Raw genomic sequence first — 19,263 nt, 5'->3', positions numbered from 1 at the left:
TGTCGCGCCGTCGCCGCGATGATGACGCGGCGACGTGCGCAACGCAGTCATATAAGGAATTCCACGCATGCGTCGAATCATTACGACGCATGCGGGGGATCCCTTTGGACGGATTGATCCGGTGAGTCTGTACAGACCAGCGGATCAATCCGTTGGGATGGATTCCAGCGGATAGATTTGAAGACATGTCTTCAAATATTTATCTGCTGGAAATCCATCGCATGGGAGAAAAATCCGCGGAAACAGATCCGCTGGATTGTACACACCATAGAATCTATCCGCTGAAACCGATCTGCTGAGATTTTTCAGCGGATGGATTCTATGGTGTGTACGGGGCCTTATACTCCTAATTGAACTCCGTTGCAACCAATTTGCCAGAAGTCACCTAAATAGTAAATAGAGTCCACCTGTGTGTAATTTAATCTCAGTATAAGTACAGCTGTTCTGAAAACCTGTTAAAGTCTGCAAAAGACTTGAGACTGGGGCGAGGTTCACCTTCCAGCAGGACAACAAGCCTAAACATACAGCCAGAGCTACAATGGAATGGTTATTATCAAAGCATATTCATGTGTTAAGGTTCGTACACACGGTCGGACATCCAACAAAATTTCCCTTGGATTTTTGTCCTAATTGATTTGTCCGATCACACCCATAGCATACACACGCTCAGACTTTTCTGCCAACTTTTCTAACACTTTCCCAACATCACGTGGGTTTTCTGCTCTTTACCGCCACCCTTTGGTTAACTTCTGCTATTGTTGATTGAGTTTAACATTGGTTCTGAGCATGCGCATTTGTACTTTGTCCAAAAGTCCGATGGTTTGCTGTACACACGGTCGGACAAGGCACCATCGGACTTTTGTTGCCGGGAAGTTGGTCCGTTCGCAACTTTTTGTCCGATGAAACCCAAAAAAGTTGGTCCGATGGAACGTAAACACGGTCGGACAAATTCGAAAAGTTGCAGATTTTGAAGTTGGTTGGCCAAAAGTCCGACCGTGTGTATGGGGCTTTAGAATGGCACATTCAAAGTCCAGACCTAAATCCAATTGAGAATCTGTGGCAAGACTTGAAAATTACTGTTCACAAACACTTTCTAGACAATCTGACAGTCTCCTATAACAGTAACAGTTTTGTTCTGTGCTTTTGTATTGTAGGTATCGGAGAATTGTGTCCAACAACTGCACAGATGGGTTGCGGGAACAGTACAGGGCCAAGCCTCAGCAGTGCTCAGGCAAAGCCCCACAAGGTCTCCAGCTCACTACAAGTGATGGGAAGCTGGGGGTTCACCAAGGCCAGAACGTGACTTTCCTAGTCCACTTGGAGGAGGTAAGCTCAAAAATAAAGCTTGTTTCATGTTGTGCCGGAAATATGGCAAATCACTGTATTCAGATAATTGCAAGCACTGATGTTGCTTTCGTATGCTGGGGGTATAACTTTATGACTCAAATGATATGTTAATGGTGATCCCATTCTCCTTTTAAACTTAAAAATCGAATTGAATTTATATCAGCTAAATACATTACTGGTGCATCAAATCAAAAGTGTGCAAAGTCTTGGTAACAAAAACAACAACTTCTGCTCACGTTGAAAGATTTGAAACATTTATTTAGAAGTTGAAAAGTTCCAAAGTAAAAGATTAGAAAGTAGAAATGTAAAAAGAACAAATAACCTTAACCACCTCAATACCAGCCTCATTCACCTCCTTCCTGCCCAGGCCAATTTTCAGCTTTGAACGCTGTCACACTTTGAATGACAATTGTGCGGTCATGCTACACTGTACCCATATGCAATTTTTAGCATTTTGTTCACACAAATAGAGCTTTCTTTTGGGGGTATTTAATCACCACTTGGTTTTCCCTTATTTTTTTGCTAAATTAACAAAAAAAGACTGATCATTTTGAGAACAAAAAAGGGGTTTTCTGAATTTCTGTAAAATTTTGCAAATAAATAATCTTTCTTTATAAATGTAGGCCCAAATGTATTCTGCTACATTTCTATGGTTAAAATAACCCAAATCAGCATTTATTATTTTGTCTGTAGGAAAGTTATAGAGTCCACAAATATATACAGGTATACAGTATATATCTAAAAATAGATTCTGATCTAATTTCTTGAAACACTAAAATGCTAGAACACTGCAAATATCCCCCAAGTTTGTTGTGATTAGCTGTGATTGGCCACAGCTAATCACATGGTACAGATGGGCTGTGATTGGCCCTGTCTGTGATCACTGTGACCAATCACAGCTAGTAACACAGTTGTACACAATGTATGACATAAAAGGAAGCCATTCAGTCTATCTGGTATCTGGATGTCTTTCTTTGGCCAAGCAGAATTTCACTAGACAGTCTTTCTTTAACCAGGTTATTTTTCTCATAAGAATCTCTCAGTTGTTCACATTAGAATTTTTTTTTTTCTTTGATTCGAATTCGGCAGCCGAGTAACTAAACATCTAATTGTTACTTATACACTATGGCCCGGATTCACATACATCGGCGCATATTTATGCCGGCGTAGCGTATCGAACATACGCTACACCGACGCAGCGCACAGAGGCAAGCACAGTATTCACAAAGCACTCGCCCCCAAATCTACGCTGGGTTTCCTCGGCGTAAGCCAGCGTAGGTGGAAGTGGGCGTGAGCCATGCTAATGAGGCGTGACCCCATGTAAATGATGGACTAAGCATCATAAAGATACGAATAACGTACGGCGCATGCGCCGTCCCGTGGACGCATCCCAGTGCGCATGCTCAGAATCACGTTGGAACTACTCCCTAAGATACGACGGATCACTGCCTACGACGTGAACGTAACCTACGCCCAGCCCTATTCACGTACAACGTAAACAACGTAAAATACAACGGCTGTGTTCCCTGGTCCATACCTTTGCATGACTTGCGCCTCCTATATGGGGAATAACGTTACGCCGGACGTACGACGTACGCAAAGCGTGTATATTATGCGCCGGGCGCAACTACGTTTGTGAATCGGCGTATCTCCCTCATTTGCATATGTGCATAGAAAATCAATGGGAGCACGCCTTGCGTCCAGCGTAAATATGCGCCCACGATACGCCGGCGTAGGAAAGTTACGTCGGTCGGATGAAGCCTATTTTCAGGCGTATCTAGTTTTGTGGGCACGGCGCATAGATACAACGGCGCATATTTACATTTACGTGGCGTATGTCGAGATACGTCGGCGTAAGTGCTTTATGAATTCGGCCCATTGATCTTGTTTGTATTAATGATACGTCTAATCAAAATATGCAAAGTGTTCTAACTAATAAAAGTAATATCTTACTTTCAACATTTTACTATGTACAATACTGCGCAGAAGTTTTATCCAGCTGAGAAAAAATGTCAAGTAGAAATGCTTTGAAATATTTAGATTTTACTGGTTTATTTTTCTCAATTGCACACTTGCAAAGTGAACGAACAAAAAAAAATTGTCATCAAATGATTACAACTCTTTAAATCACCTTTGGCAATATTTCCAAACAGTACACTAATGACGCACCCAGTCTTTGATTTCAACAATAGGTTTATAGTTCAAATTCTAATGGAATTCGATATAAAATTTGGGTCGAATTTCAATTAGATATTTATAAATTAAACCAAATTTTGTTTAGTTATTCAGAAAATTCGGTAAAATTAATTTGTACTGTAATTCGGGGATTCAGATATATCCAAGTCTCCGAATAACGAAAAATGTGTCTGAATATTTATTCGGAACGAAACTAACCACAGATGTCACATGATCTCTCTCTAACCAGGCTGATGCCCTGTACACACGATCGGATATCTGATGGAATCTAATCCGATGGATTTTTTCATCGGATATCCGATGAAGCTGACTGATGATCAGTCGTGCCTTCACACCATCGGTTAAAAATCCGATCGTGTCCAACGCAGTGACGTAAAACACAACGACGTGCTGAGAAAAATGAAGTTCAATGCTTCCGAGAATGCGTCGACTTGATTCTGAGCATGCGTGGATTTTTGACCGATGGATTTCCCCACAGAGGATCGTTTTTTTCTATCAGTTTTTTAACCATAAGAACATTTTAAAACAGGTTCTATTTTTTTCACTGATGGATAAAAAAATGATGGGGCTCACACACGATCGGTTAGTCCGATGAAAACGGTCCATCAGCTAATTTTCATCAGACCGATCATGTGTACAGGGCTTTACTTTCACATTCCAGTCACCGTCTAGCCAGGTTGTTTTAGAACAGTCATTCTACAGTCAAGACAATCTCCCTCTGATCGATCTGTTGTTGAGGTTGAATGCCTCAGGGATTTGGTCCCACAAGTTTGAAAAAGGAGTGGTCCAAAAAGTTGGACAATCCAAGTAAACTGCCACCTTCTTTATATATTCCCTTACTAGCAATAAAATACACGTTCAAAATAATATCTGCCTTTATTTGTATAGAGAAATACTTAAATAGATTTACTTGTTTATTTAAACAAGCTGGGGGTTACGGAAGAGGTGACATTTCTACATTTCATTACAAGAATATTTTCTTTTCAGGCATTTGTCACGGTCACCAGTCGTGCTGTTTCTCTTTTATTTATTTTTTCAGTTATTCAAATAATCTGGAAGAACACAATAAGAAATTGAGGTGAAAGTCAGAGTGTAGAAATCAAACAAACATAATTATGAGAAATACCAAATGCAGAAGATACCGTATACAGCCTTGTTGTACAACACAGTATGCACTTCTTGGATATGGATAGGGCTACATTCTCATTTTGTTGAAGGGGTCATTACCTGCATATTCTTGTCTAGTTTGTATTGTTTTCTGGCTCATTAAAACATTCATTACATTTAGTTGATTGGGAATATAAGTTAAAGCCCAGTAGTTGCTATGAGGGGACCTTAGAGGGTCGAAATTTGAGAACTGTTGCAGGATCCAGTACTGCCGCTTCATCTTTGTTTACTCACTAGTGAGCTACTGATTGGGAAACAGGCACGCAAGCAGTGAAGTCAAAGCTCTTCTCTAGAACAGTGGTCTTGAAACTAAAGCCCGATGTAGCCCTTTTATCTGACTCTTAGGGCATTATTTCTCCAACCAGTACGAGGCACTATTCCTTCCACTGACACCAACAAAGGGACATGATTCCTTTCACTGATACCAACAATAGGCACTGATCCTTCCAATGAACCCAACTATGGGGCACTATTGCTCCCAACAGCAGGGCACTATTCTTCCCACTGACACCAACAAAGGGACATGATTCCTTCCACTGACACCAACAAAGGGACATGATTCTTTACACTGACACAAACAAAGGGACATGATTCCTTCCACTGACACCAACAAAAGGAACATGATTCCTTCCACTGACACCAACAAAGGGACATGATTCCTTCCACCGACACCAACAAAAGGAACATGATTCCTTCCACTGACACCAACAAAGGGACATGATTCCTTCCACTGACACCAACAAAGGTACATGATTCCTTCCACTGACACCAACAAAGGGACATGATTCTTTACACTGACACCAACAAAAGGAACATGATTCCTTCCACTGACACCAACAAAGGGACATGATTCCTTCCACCGACACCAACAAAGGGACATGATTCCTTCCACTGACACCAACAAAGGTACATGATTCCTTCCACTGACACCAACAAAGGGATATGATTCCTTACACTGACACCAACAAAAGGAACATGATTCCTTCCACTGACACCAACAAAGGGACATGATTCCTTCCACCGACACCAACAAAAGGAACATGATTCCTTCCACTGACACCAACAAAGGGACATGATTCCTTCCACTGACACCAACAAAGGTACATGATTCCTTCCACTGACACCAACAAAGGGACATGATTCCTTACACTGACACCAACAAAGGGACATGATTTTTTACACTGACAGCAACAAGGGCACATGATTCCTTTTACTGATACCAACAATATGCACTGATCCTACCAATGAATCCAACTATGGGGCACAATTCCTCTCAACAGCAGGGCACTATTCTTCCCACTGACACCAACAAAGGGACATGATTCCTTTCACTGATATCAACAATAGGCACTGATCCTACCAATGAACCCAACTATGGGGCACTATTGCTCCCAACAGCAGGGCACTATTCTTCCAACTGACACCAACAAATGGACATGATTCCTTCCACTGACACAAACAAAGGGACATGATTCTTTACACTGACACAAACAAAGGGACATGATTCCTTCCACTGACACCAACAAAGGGACATGATTCTTTACACTGATACCAACAATAAGCACTGATCCTTCCAATGAACCCAACTATGGGGCACTATTGCTCCCAACAGCAGGGCACTATTCTTCCCACCGACACCAACAAAGGGACATGATTCCTTCCACTGACACAAACAAAGGGACATGATTCTTTACACTGACACAAACAAAGGGACATGATTCCTTCCACTGACACCAACAAAAGGAACATGATTCCTTCCACTGACACCAACAAAGGGACATGATTCCTTCCACCGACACCAACAAAGGGACATGATTCCTTCCACTGACACCAACAAAGGGACATGATTCCTTCCACCGACACCAACAAAGGGACATGATTCCTTCCACTGACACCAACAAAGGGACATGATTCTTTACACTGACACCAACAAAAGGAACATGATTCCTTCCACTGACACCAACAAAGGGACATGATTCTTTCCACCGACACCAACAAAAGGAACATGATTCCTTCCACTGACACCAACAAAGGGACATGATTCCTTCCACTGACACCAACAAAGGTACATGATTCCTTCCACTGACACCAACAAAGGGATATGATTCCTTACACTGACACCAACAAAAGGAACATGATTCCTTCCACTGACACCAACAAAGGGACATGATTCCTTCCACCGACACCAACAAAAGGAACATGATTCCTTCCACTGACACCAACAAAGGGACATGATTCCTTCCACCGACACCAACAAAGGGACATGATTCCTTCCACTGACACCAACAAAGGTACATGATTCCTTCCACCGACACCAACAAAAGGAACATGATTCCTTCCACTGACACCAACAAAGGGACATGATTCCTTCCACTGACACCAACAAAGGGACATGATTCCTTCCACTGACACCAACAAAGGGACATGATTCCTTCCACTGACACCAACAAAGGTACATGATTCCTTCCACTGACACCAACAAAGGGATATGATTCCTTACACTGACACCAACAAAGGGACATGATTCCTTACACTGACACCAACAAAGGGACATGATTCCTTACACTGACACCAACAAAGGGACATGATTTTTTACACTGACAGCAACAAGGGCACATGATTCCTTTTTACTGATACCAACAATATGCACTGATCCTACCAATGAATCCAACTATGGGGCACAATTCCTCTCAACAGCAGGGCACTATTCTTCCCACTGACACCAACAAAGGGACATGATTCCTTTCACTGATATCAACAATAGGCACTGATCCTACCAATGAACCCAACTATGGGGCACTATTGCTTCCAACAACAGGGCACTATTCTTCCAACTGACAACCAACAAATGGACATGATTCCTTCCACTGACACCAAAAAAGTGACATGATTCCTTACACTTATACCAACAATAGGCACTGATCCTACCAATGAATCCAACTATGGGCCATTATGCCTCCCAACAGTAGGGCACTATTCTTCCCACTGACACCAACAAAGGGACATGATTCCTTTCACTGATACCAACAATAGGGCAATAATCCTACCAATGACCACAACCATGGGCTCAATATTTCAAGTCCAGAGCTACTAGTCAGGCCTTAAGAGTTACTTGCTTCCAGTTTCCCCATCCAACCTCTACCCTGCCCCGCCTCTAAACACACCCTAGAAAATGATCTCATGAAATTACACTGTTAAAAGTTTTATGCAGAAATAAGTTACAAAAAATATATATTAACAACTTTAACAATATTAACATAAAGCATATTTAATTGATCTAACTGATAAATAAAATAAGGATAAAATATGATTGGATACTAAAGGCACTGTACACATCATGTTTGCCTTGTTAAGTAAATATTTTAATGCATTATTAAATATAGCAAGACAATTATAACCAATGAATGACACTTTCACTGATTTAGGATGCAGAGAGACTTACAGCGGACCACAGCACTGGACATGGGAGCTGACAAAGTTAACTTTTCCTGATAACAAGCTAGTGATTAGTTTGTTGCTAGTAATTTATTACCAGTATTAAATACCACGTTGTTAAGGAAGTGGGTGGCTGCCGGTTTCCTTAACAACCAGTAACTGTCATGGTTGTTAAAGCGGGAGTGCACCCGAAAACTTTTTTTTAACAGTAGATTGGGCCTAATTACGGGAAGCAGAATCGGGTGTCGCATACAGCACGTCACGAGTTGCCGAACGTCGGTGCGCGCTATACGGCGCCTGCGCACCGATGTTCGGCTACTTTTGGAAACTGGTGACACGCTGCATGCGACGGTCGGAAGGCTGTCAATCAAATAGGAATGCCCAGTCCCGCAGCCCATACCCGGAAGCGGCGGGAGAACATCTATCTCAAAAAAGGTAAGTACTGCATTGATTTTAATCAAAACACCCGATTCTGCTTCCCGTAATTAGGCCCAATCTAATGTTAAAAATTTATTTTTTGGGTGAACCTCCACTTTAAGAAACTGGCAGCTGCTGTGTCCTAATAGGGGTTGTAAACCCTGTATGTTTTTAAATAGCAAACATATTATACTTACCTCCGCTGTGCAATTAGTTTAGCACAGAGTGGCCCAATCCTCGGGGTCCCCCAATGGCACTCGCGGCTCCTCCCCAAATCGGGAAACCACCTAGGAGAAACGCTCTCCCTGGGGGTTACCATGCGGGTGCACTCTCGAGTCCAGCATTTGCGTCCATAGACACACATTGGATTTGATTGACAGCAGCAGGAGCCAATGGCTGCACTGCTATCAATCTATCCAATCAAGAGCCGGGACCCTGGCCAGAGAGGGCGTGTGCATCTCGGGAGTGGGAACGAATGGGCTCAGGTTAGTGAAACGGGGGCTGGTCAGTGACAGAAGTTGTTTCACTTTAATGCATAGGATGCACAAGGGTTTACAGCCCCTTTAACAACTTATGAGTCATCAGCTGACAGCGGGGTTCCCCACTGACAGCTGAATGTAAAAAAAAGGCAGCAATGAAAAATTAAAGAAAAAAAAATGGCATTCATTCATACCAGGCCTTTCTGATCTGGTGTGGATTTTTTTTCCCCCTCAAAGTCCATAGCAGACTCTCTTATCAGAGCATGCAGCCAGCAGGTCAGGAAACCATACCAGGCCATAGGCCCTCAACATGGGGGTTCTTTTGGACAGGGGGGCCTCTTCCCCAACAACCCTGGCTGGTGGTTTTGGGGGTCTGCTGGTGGTGACTTATCAGAATCTGGAAGTCCCCTTTTCCAAGAGGACCCCCAGATCCTGCTCCTCCTATGTAAATGATTATGAGGTGCCCCTCTACCACCTCACATGATACCACGGTGCCCAGGGCAGCTACCACTCCTGCCCACCTCTTGTGTGGGCCCTGACTTCTCCATTCCCTGGGGAACACAACACATTAATAAACATATAAGTGAGACTTTTTCTTGAAGCTCAAGGACTAATATATTTGACCAGTGCCAGCTCTGTCAAGATATACCATTGATCTCCAGTCTAATGACTTCATCAGATCCTTATTTTATAATGGTATCCGGTTACCAGGGATATCCTTTCACGAGCTGCAGGTACAGTTCAGGTCAGATGTACACATTTTGATGGAATTCCTAGGACAGAATCTATATTTTTCACTGTATACTTACTAGAAGAGGTGATAGAAAGTGCTGCAGAAGTACGGCACGGAAGGACACATAACAAGGATACTTTTCATTAGAAATCATGGAAGTCTTTCTTCAGTCACACAGTTCTATTACACAGCTCCTTCCCTGCACTCTTCACTCATAACTTTAATGGTAGCGCTCGCGGAACATGTGTCATAAATGGATTTGCAGAGAAGTCACCTTATTCCACTCGAGAAAGCTCATTTCCACTTTAATTTATATTCATAAACTTGCAGATAGGGACATTGTCTGAGCCAAGTGAATCGCTTTCAGTATTTCATAGCCTGGCACCCCAGAATAAGTCAGCCAGCGCGGATGTTTGCTTCCTGAAGTCTATGCCGAGTACTCCAGATGCTGATACCATTAAAGCTGCACTCTGGACAGATATTAAAGATTTTTAAAGATTACCTCCAGCCTCACCTTTAGCCTCACCTTGTACAGTATTGAAATTGCTTACCCTGATTTCTTGCATACTGTGAGCTTCTCACAATGTGCTTTAGAAGCTGCAACAAGTCAGACAGAGCCTGGGTCATTTCATAGCTGGAGGACATCCGGTATCATCCAGCCCAGTGGTCTCCAAACTGCGACCCTTTGCTTGCCCTTGGGACACTATTCCTCCCAACCAAAAATTGTGCATAATTTCTGCCACTGATACCAACAATGGGAAACTATTCCAACCAATGATACCATCGATGGGGCATTGTGCCTCCCAATGATACCAACACTGGAAAACTATTACAACCAATGATACCATCGATGTCGGCACTATGCCTCCCAATGATACCAACAATGGGAAACTATTCCAACCAATGATACCTTCGATGGGACACTATTCCTCCTGTAGCGCTACCCCCTCAGGAGCCGCTTATTTGTTGTTGGGATCGGCGTATTAAGTTACCTTAGTGTTGTCTAGGGGTGCAGTTGAAGAACAGAGTAGTAAGCGAATGTCCAGACAAGGAATAGAGGTTTTCTAATGCTTTATTTCCAGGCCAACACGGCCAACATCAACATCAAATAGGAAGAAAAGGTTGATGAAGCAAGAGGGAGAACGTTGCAGTATCAGGCCTGGATATGAACCGAGCAATCCTGCTCTCAGTAGTACCAAATTGCAGTTCGTCGCCACTCTAGCCAGAGTGGGTGAAGTGCCCCCGGACAGACTCCTGTCACAAGCCTGGCAGCCGAAGTGTCACTTTAGATTGCTCGGAGGAACAGATCTCTCTCACAATCCTGGCTCTAGGGCCTCTGCCACAGGCCAATTACTTGAATGAGCTAAATGGACGAATTGAGCGAATCCTCCCAGTAGGTTTTAGCATAGGTCACCAGATGACAGCAAAGCGTACCTGTCAGCATTCCGGTCACCAGATCCCCGACTGGTTCGTTCAAGCCCTATTGGACAACCTGCCTCCGGGTTCTCCTCAAGCCGACCCCCCAATCGAACGGCATCCAGCCTGGGATCCTCTCAATAGAACTGGGGACCCAGTAAGTCACTGGGGCCCCTCTCGCAAACATAGAGCTCTGCGTAGCATTTGACACCGGCCTGGAAGGCCATCACCGGGGTCCGTTGGATGCGCGCACCCTAAAGGTGGATGCCGCACCTGGAACCTGGAACCCGCGGGAAGAATCAATAAAGATGGCGTCTGCCACAGATATACTCTCCCCCAGCATGCCCCGCGAGGGAAAACTCCTTTAATTGGCTGCTGGGGAAAATTGCTCTGTCAGAACCCCTCTAGCGCCACCTGTCGCCCAGGGGTGGAAACACCCCTGGAGCGCAGGCTGACCTACAGGACCTTTCTGGAATGACAGCAGCCCAAATTTGACAAATTGTGAATGGGAGCAAAATAACTCTCCCATTCCCCACTAACTTTAGCGTAGTGCCCATACTGGAAGTAAGGGGGCGCTACACTCCCATTGATACCAATGATGGGACACTATTCCTCCCAATGACATCAGTGATGGGGCACTATTCCTTCCAATGATGCCAATGATGGGGCACTATTCCTTCCACTGATACCAATGATGGGGCACTATTCCTATCAATGATACCTACGATGGGACCTGTTCCTCCCCCTAATATAAAATGTGGCAATATTTACTCCCACTGATGCCAGGAACATTTTCACTTCCTCTGGCCACAGGTGGTAAAATCTGAAAGATAATAAAATGTTTAGATAATTTGGAGACCCCTGATCTAGCCCTTTTATCCCAAGCCTGACTGTCTATGGCCCACCCCTTTAATTCAGGGCATTAGGCTTCTTTCAGTGGAGGCTCAGCATCACATGTGGGTGTTACCTATGCAAAGAGAAGCCTGCCTAGAAACACAGACTCCTTCAGAATGACATCCACCCATAAACAGGGCTCAAGTCCTGTGGGAACGGAGTTCCTGCACTTTTTTCACAGCAGGAACGCAGTTCCCTTTGCAGGACTAGAGCAGCCGAGAACAGCCGAGCCGCCCGAGCCAATCCTTCACTAAGCGGCGATGCCCGATGCCCGATCGTCTGTATTTAAGCATTATAGGCTTAATGTACACGGGACATTTTACAACCTCTCCTAAATGATTTAACTTGACAGATAGTAACCAACATTTAAAAACGTCCGTTTTGTTGCGTTTAGCTGTGTTTCCGGTTAGAAGCTTTTTTTTTTTTTAAATAGTCAAAAAATTAAATGGCCTGTAAACTAAACGCGGCTAAATGCGAGTTGCCACATTTTCAAGCTGTTACAGGCGTTTCAAATGCCCCTGAACATCCGTCATGAACACATTTTTTTGCTTTCCAAAAAAATGCTTCTAAACTCTTCTGCCTAGAAACCACTCTAAACGACCCTGTGTACATGTACTGATAAGATAACATAGAGGAGAGTTCAGGGGCAGCTGAAAAAACGCCCAACTGCTCCTAAACATCTGTTTAACAGCAGCAGTGTACATAAAGCCCTAAGACATCAGCATACCCAGACAATTTCATGTTCCCAACTTTGTGGGATCAGTATAGGGATGGCCCCCTCCTGTTCCATCATAACTGCACACCAATGCACAAAGCAAGGTCCATAAAGACATGGATGCTCTCTGCGCACTAAAAATCCCAAAGTCCATCTCTGGAGTAAGCAAGGAAGGGTGGCTACGTTCCTACATACAGTGGGACCATAGAGAGCGAAAGTAGCCACCCTTTAACAGGAAGCCTGACCACAGCAGCAAAAAGGAATTTGGAGATTTGGAGGAGGCTGAGAGAAATAGAAGGGCTTTAATGAGTTAAGATTTTTTTTTTAACCAGAGTTTAGTGTTACTTTAACCTCCCTGGCGGTATTCCCGAGTCTGGCTCCGGGTGAAATTTCAGTACTATTAGCTGTAACCCCGAGCCAGACTCGGGATTGCATCGCAGTATCCAGGCAAAGTTACTTACCTTGTCCCTGGATCCTGCGATGTCTCCCCACTGTGTGATCGAGCTGTCTCCTCACTCGATTCACACAGTGCCCGAGTGCCGCCGAGCTCCGTTCCCTGCGACGTTACGACACACGGGGGCAGAGATCGGCGCCAAATTCAAAAAAGTAAAAAACACAGTACTCATACAGTATACTGTATCCTTACAGATTACAGTACTGTATAAAATAATTACACACCCCCATTGTCCCTAGTGGTCTGTCCAGTGTCCTGCATGCACTTTTATATTATAAATAAAAACAATTCTGCCTGGAAACTGGAGATTGTCCATAGCAACCAAAAAGTGTCCCTTTATGTCAAATGTGGTTTAGAGCAGCTAGAAAACAGTAATAATAAATTAGAATAACTAACACTAAGAATCATTGAGCGATAGCGATTTGTGGGGAAATTCGTCATCAAACACTGAAAGTAATGACAGCGACAATTCTGCAACTGAGCAAATTTCAGTGTTTATGATTTGATTACATTATTGAATAATTATTATTATTATATTATTATTTGTTATAATTATTTATAGTTATTTATTATATTATAATTTATGAGTTTTTGTTTCAAACTTTATCATACCCGGGATGTCTACTAGACTCTTGTTTGGACAGATTTAGGTGAGTTATTCCTAAGAATTGCAGGCCTACAATATAAAACGCCAAATTTCCATACAAAATGATACCGCTTTCAGCACCTAAAATCTGACATAATCATACCGCCAGGGAGGTTAACTTGCAGAGAATTGCTCTTTAAATGTGGCTTGCCATGTGATTCCAGTGTGATTGTGACTCCCGTATCTTTATCGTTAGTCGTTAGTGTTTCACCCCTTTCATGGTAACACTGACTTTCCCTTACTGTTTAAATTGCCTTTTTTTCCTTGAGCACCTGACAACACCACACAATATAAGAATCTGATAAATGACTTCCAATTTAGAAAACGTGTGACCTTTAATGGATCCCAACCATCTCACGAGCAATCAATAAGATAGTTAAATCCCATGGCCTTTTGAAATATGTTCCATGTCTAGAAGAGGGAAAATCCAGAGATAAAATGCTCTGTAGCAATAATTTTGTCAAATAACTGAGGTGTACATCCTCTGCAAGCCACACAATACCTTCTTCAGTTGAGTTCCTTGGACTGAAGGTAGAATTATATTGGAGCCAAGCAGCCACTTAAAGGGTGGATAATCATGGAGTTATTACCTTGGGGTCAAATGCAGTTTACACAAAATTTGTATAAAAAAAACGATATAAAACATCCACACAAACCCTGCACCAGTTAAATGACAACATTGTCACCAACACTCGTGACTATGAAACTCTCCAGGCCATACAGTTGGCTAAACTGTCCATATCACCTATCAGTTACCTAAATTGTCAATAACGAAATCCCCAGCGGGGCACCTATGACAAACCTTCAGGGAAATAAATATCCCCCAATTCTACTAGATTTCAACCACATTATCTAATTTTCCAATTGACAGAAAAACTGATGTTTTATCTTATATAAGCCCTTTCCAGTATAGATTGTCAAATAGGGGTGTCTATCACCCCTCTCTGTCAATCTTAACACCAGCTTCCAATTGTGCCACCAATAAAATTCAAAATATTACCAAAGTAATCCCTATGATGTTCCAATCAACATCACCAACCTCATCTCAAAAAATATCAACCAAAACAACCTTTTTGCTTCTCTGAAGTTGTCCTGCTCCCTAATCCCCTCCTTTTCTCCCATGCTTGCCCCCAGGTCTTCTCCAGATTTCAGCCAGCCATATATGGATTGAATCTCAGACGGTTCAGCAGGGACCAAACAAGATTCAATCCATCTATTGAAGTTGATCTATTGATCGCTATAGTCTCCCAGTTCTCCTACATATCAACCACAATATCCCATATTCCAATTGACAGAGAAAGAGAGTTTTTTACCATATATAAACTCTTTCCAGCATAGATTAGCAGACTGCTTTGTCTATAACCCCTCTCTGCGAATGTCACCCGATCCTTTACGGCTAGCCAGTGGAGGTATATGAAGCATAGACTAGTAGACAGAAGCCTACCATCGATCCCTGCTAATGCCTACACTGGTTTTCAGTAGCTCTACCATACAAATGAAAAATATTAACAAAACTATCCACCACAAAATCTTCATCACCAAACCAACTTCTCTGCTCCCCTGAATACCTCCTGCTTTCTAGCTCCCTCTTCATCTATTCCCATGCTTCCCTCAGGACTTCTCTAGAGTCTTTACCCTTCCTCAGGATCTCCCTACCCAACCTGTCCAACTATTCTGTCCTCCTTTAGGCGATGCCTGAAAACTCATCTCAGTGCTAACTCTCCGTCTCATCTCATACTCACCCCAGCACTTCTCAAGACTTAAAGGATGGCTAATCCAGTGATTTTCTTAAGGCCGTATGCAGATTGTACAAACATTCTTAAAAAAATAAAAAATAAAACATATAAAAACATCCACAAACCATCCACCAGTGAAATAACAATGTTGTCACCAACACCCATGACAGAGAAACTGTCTGAACCACAATAATATTTATACCACTTAGCTAAAGTGTCAATAAGTAGATCCCCAGTAAAGCAACTATGGCAGGGGCCTCCAAACTTTATAAACAAAGGGCCAGTTTATTGTCCTTCAGACATTGAGGGCGCTGGACTGTGGCCAGTGAAAGTATAAAATGCCTTGGCGTCATTGGGAGTAAACAATGCCCCATTATTGGTATTATTAGGATGAATGGTGTGCCATCCTTGGTATTAGGGGGAGGAATATTGCCCCATCATTGGTGTCAGAGGTAGGGATGTGCCCAATTGATGGTGTCAGTGGGAAGAATAGTGCCCTGTCTTTGATGTCAGTGGGAGGAATAGTGCCTTATTTTTGGTATTCAGGAATCATGCCCAGTTGTTGGTGTCTGGAAGGAATAGGGCCGCGTATCGGTGGAAGGAAAAGTGCCCCAAGGGCCAGATAAAAGAAGGAAAAGGTCCACATCTAGCACCTGGGCAGCAGTCTTTAGATTTCCCATGTGTTTGGCCCAAGCTTTAGTTCATTTATGCTCTCTAACTCTCTTATCAGTCCCTCCCATGCTTACCTCCATGAGTTCTGCAGAGCCTCTCCCAACCTTTGGAACTCCCTGCCCTAACTTGTCTGCTAACCTTCTCCATCCGCTTTTAGGTGATCCCTGAAAACTCATCTGTTTGGGGAAATGTATCCCACCTCTAGCTAGCAACTGAACCATACCTTACTTTCTCAAGCAACTTTGTTGTTACCTTGTATCACTTGACTATACATTTTAGATTGTAAGCTCTCACGAGCAGGGCTCTCCTAGCCCTTTTGTATTGAATTGTATTGTAACTGTCTCCCTTTGTATTGTAAATTGTTGTGCAAACTGTTGATGCTATATAATCCTGTAATATTATTAATAATTCCAGGGTGATCTCCAAAAGATAAATATTCAGCTGGACTTTGGGGACGGCAGCGCTGTGTCCTATGCTAATTTTAGCAAGATTGAAGATGGGATAAGACATGTGTATAAGAGTGCTGGGATATACCAAGTCGTGGCATACGCTGAGAATAACGTCGGCATCGATAGTGCATTCCTCTATCTCCATGTGACTTGTGAGTACAGATCTCTTGGCTTATAGTCTCTGGTTATGAGTGTGATAAAAAAATAAAAACAAACTGTAGTCTAATAAATGTTATCTATCTATCTATCTATCTATCTATCTATCTATCTATCTATCTATCTATCTATCTATCTATCTATCTATCTTTAGGGGCACATTTCAGTATTTAGGCTATAAACAAGTACGCTAGGCAAATAGCAATGTGATTTAAGGTAGATATTATGGTAAAAAAACATATTTTTGCTATTTTCAATATAATAAGGGCAAATTATTTAGTCAAATCAGCCCCTGCCTCCAACACCCCCTGCCTTCACCCCCCCTCTGCGGTGCCACAATCTCCCTCTGCCTCCAATCATCCCCTGCCTCCATTGTCCCCTGCCTCCATCCCCCTCTGCGGTGCCACCAACAACCCCTGTCTCTATCCCCCACCCTCTGCGGTGCCACCATCCCCCTCTGTGGTGCCACCAACATCCCCTGCCTCCAATCACCCCCTGCCACTAACACCCCCTGCCTCCAATCTCTCCCTGCCTCCATTGCCCACTGCCTCCATCTCCCTCTGCGGTGCCACCACAGCCACCATCACCCCCTGCCTCCAATCACCCCCTGCCTCCAATCTCCATGCGCAGTTCCAAGCCAAACCGATCTCAGCTATTTTTACTGGCACATTCCCGCAACCACGGACATTTACGAACGGGAGAAAAAATTCCCCGTTTTTACGAACTGTCCGTAAAAATATGGGCGGTTGGCAACACTGGTGCGATTCATAGTGTGAACCAGGGCCTAATGTTTTAAAAACTCTGGCCCGGATTCACGTAGCACTTATGCCGACGTATCTCGAGATACGCCGCGTAAGTGTAAATGTGCGCCGTCGTATCTATGCGCCGTACCCATAGAACTAGATACGCCTGAAAATAGGCTTCCTCCGACCAACATAACTTTCCTACGCCGGCGTATCTTGGGCGCATATTTACGCTAGCCGCCTCATTGCAAATATGAAAATGAGGGAGATACAGCGATTCACGAACGTAGTTGCGCACGGCGCATAATATACGCGGTTTGCGTTAGGCTTACGTCCGGCGTATAGTTATTCCCCATCTATGAGGCGCAACTCATGCAAAGGTATGGACCAGGGAACAGCTGTCGTATTTTACGTTGTTTACGTAGTAGTACGTGAATAGGGCTGGGCGTAGGTTACGTTTACGTCGTAGACATTGAGTCGTCGTATATTAGGGAGTATATAATTCATGTGATTCTGAGCATGCGCACTGGGATACGTCCACGGGACGGCGCATGCGCCGTTCGTTCGGCCCATCATTTTCATGGGGTCACGCTTCATTTAAATGGATCACGCCCACTTCCACCTACTTTGAATTAGGCCGGCTTACGCCTACGATTTTACGTTACGCCGGCGCATTTCCCATCCTGGGTGGACGTCATATGACTACCTGGGCTTTGTGGGGGGATATCTGAGTGATGCCTACAGCTAGAGGCATCATTCAGATATCCTTCTCTTCTGCCGGCGATTCTGTGCAACATAAGAATGATCATAGCGGTGGTTCTGTCGCTTGATCATTCTTATAGGTGGCGGGAGGGGACATCCCCTCTCCCGCCGCCATCCGGTGCTTCTCCGGGCTCTCCCGTGCCATCGGGGGCCCGGAGAAAGAATCGTCCGGCGCAGGCAGGAAGCATAGAGATGACTGGTGACCAGATGGTCACCAGTCATCTCTATGACCGTCGGAGGCCTGGGCGCAATGTGATGACGTCACGCCCGGGTACCCGTAAGTAAACAAAGCTGCAATTGCGGCTAGTAAGCAACACTAATAATGAGATTGGTGAAATTTTTTTCACCGATCTCATGCTTTCCAGCCCCGGAGGAGAGATGTGGGGTCTTATTGACCCCGCATCTCTCCATAAAGAGGACCTGTCACATACATTTCCTAATACAAGGGATGTTTACATTCCTTGTAATAGGAATAAAAGTGTAAACAAATAAATAAATAAGTAAAAAAAAAAAATGTAAACGCCCCTGTCCCCGGTAGCTCGCGCGCAGAAGCGAACGCACACGTAAGTCCCGCCGACATATGTAAACGCCGTTTAAACCACATATGTGAGGTATCGCTGCGTGCGTTAGAGTGCCAGCAACAATTCTAGCACTAGATCTCCTCTGTAAATCTAAACTGGTAACCTGTAAAAAATTTCAAAGCGTTGCCAATGGAGATTTTTAAGTACCGAAGTTTGGCGCCATTCCATAAGTGTGTGCAATTTTAAAGCGTGACATGTTAGGTATCTATTTACTCGGTGTAACATAATCTTTCATACTTTACAAAAAAATTGGGCTAACTTTACT

General features: G+C 43.6%; 1 protein-coding gene across 1 annotated transcript in view; it reads left to right on the top strand.

Moving 5' to 3' along the window:
• The window catches only part of SORCS3 (sortilin related VPS10 domain containing receptor 3), a 774,589-nt gene that overhangs the window by 688,422 nt on the left and 66,904 nt on the right, over window positions 1-19,263 (top strand). Inside the window, exons 18-19 of the mRNA XM_040361656.1 lie at window positions 1,155-1,326; window positions 16,722-16,908. Coding sequence (XP_040217590.1) covers window positions 1,155-1,326; window positions 16,722-16,908 — 359 coding nt within the window. The remainder of the gene's footprint in view (window positions 1-1,154; window positions 1,327-16,721; window positions 16,909-19,263) is intronic.

Source organism: Rana temporaria, chromosome 8 (genome assembly GCF_905171775.1).
Source record: "Rana temporaria chromosome 8, aRanTem1.1, whole genome shotgun sequence".
NCBI lineage: Eukaryota > Metazoa > Chordata > Amphibia > Anura > Ranidae > Rana > Rana temporaria.
Note: the sequence above shows the minus strand (reverse complement) of the source record. Positions and strands in the feature narration are given on the sequence as shown.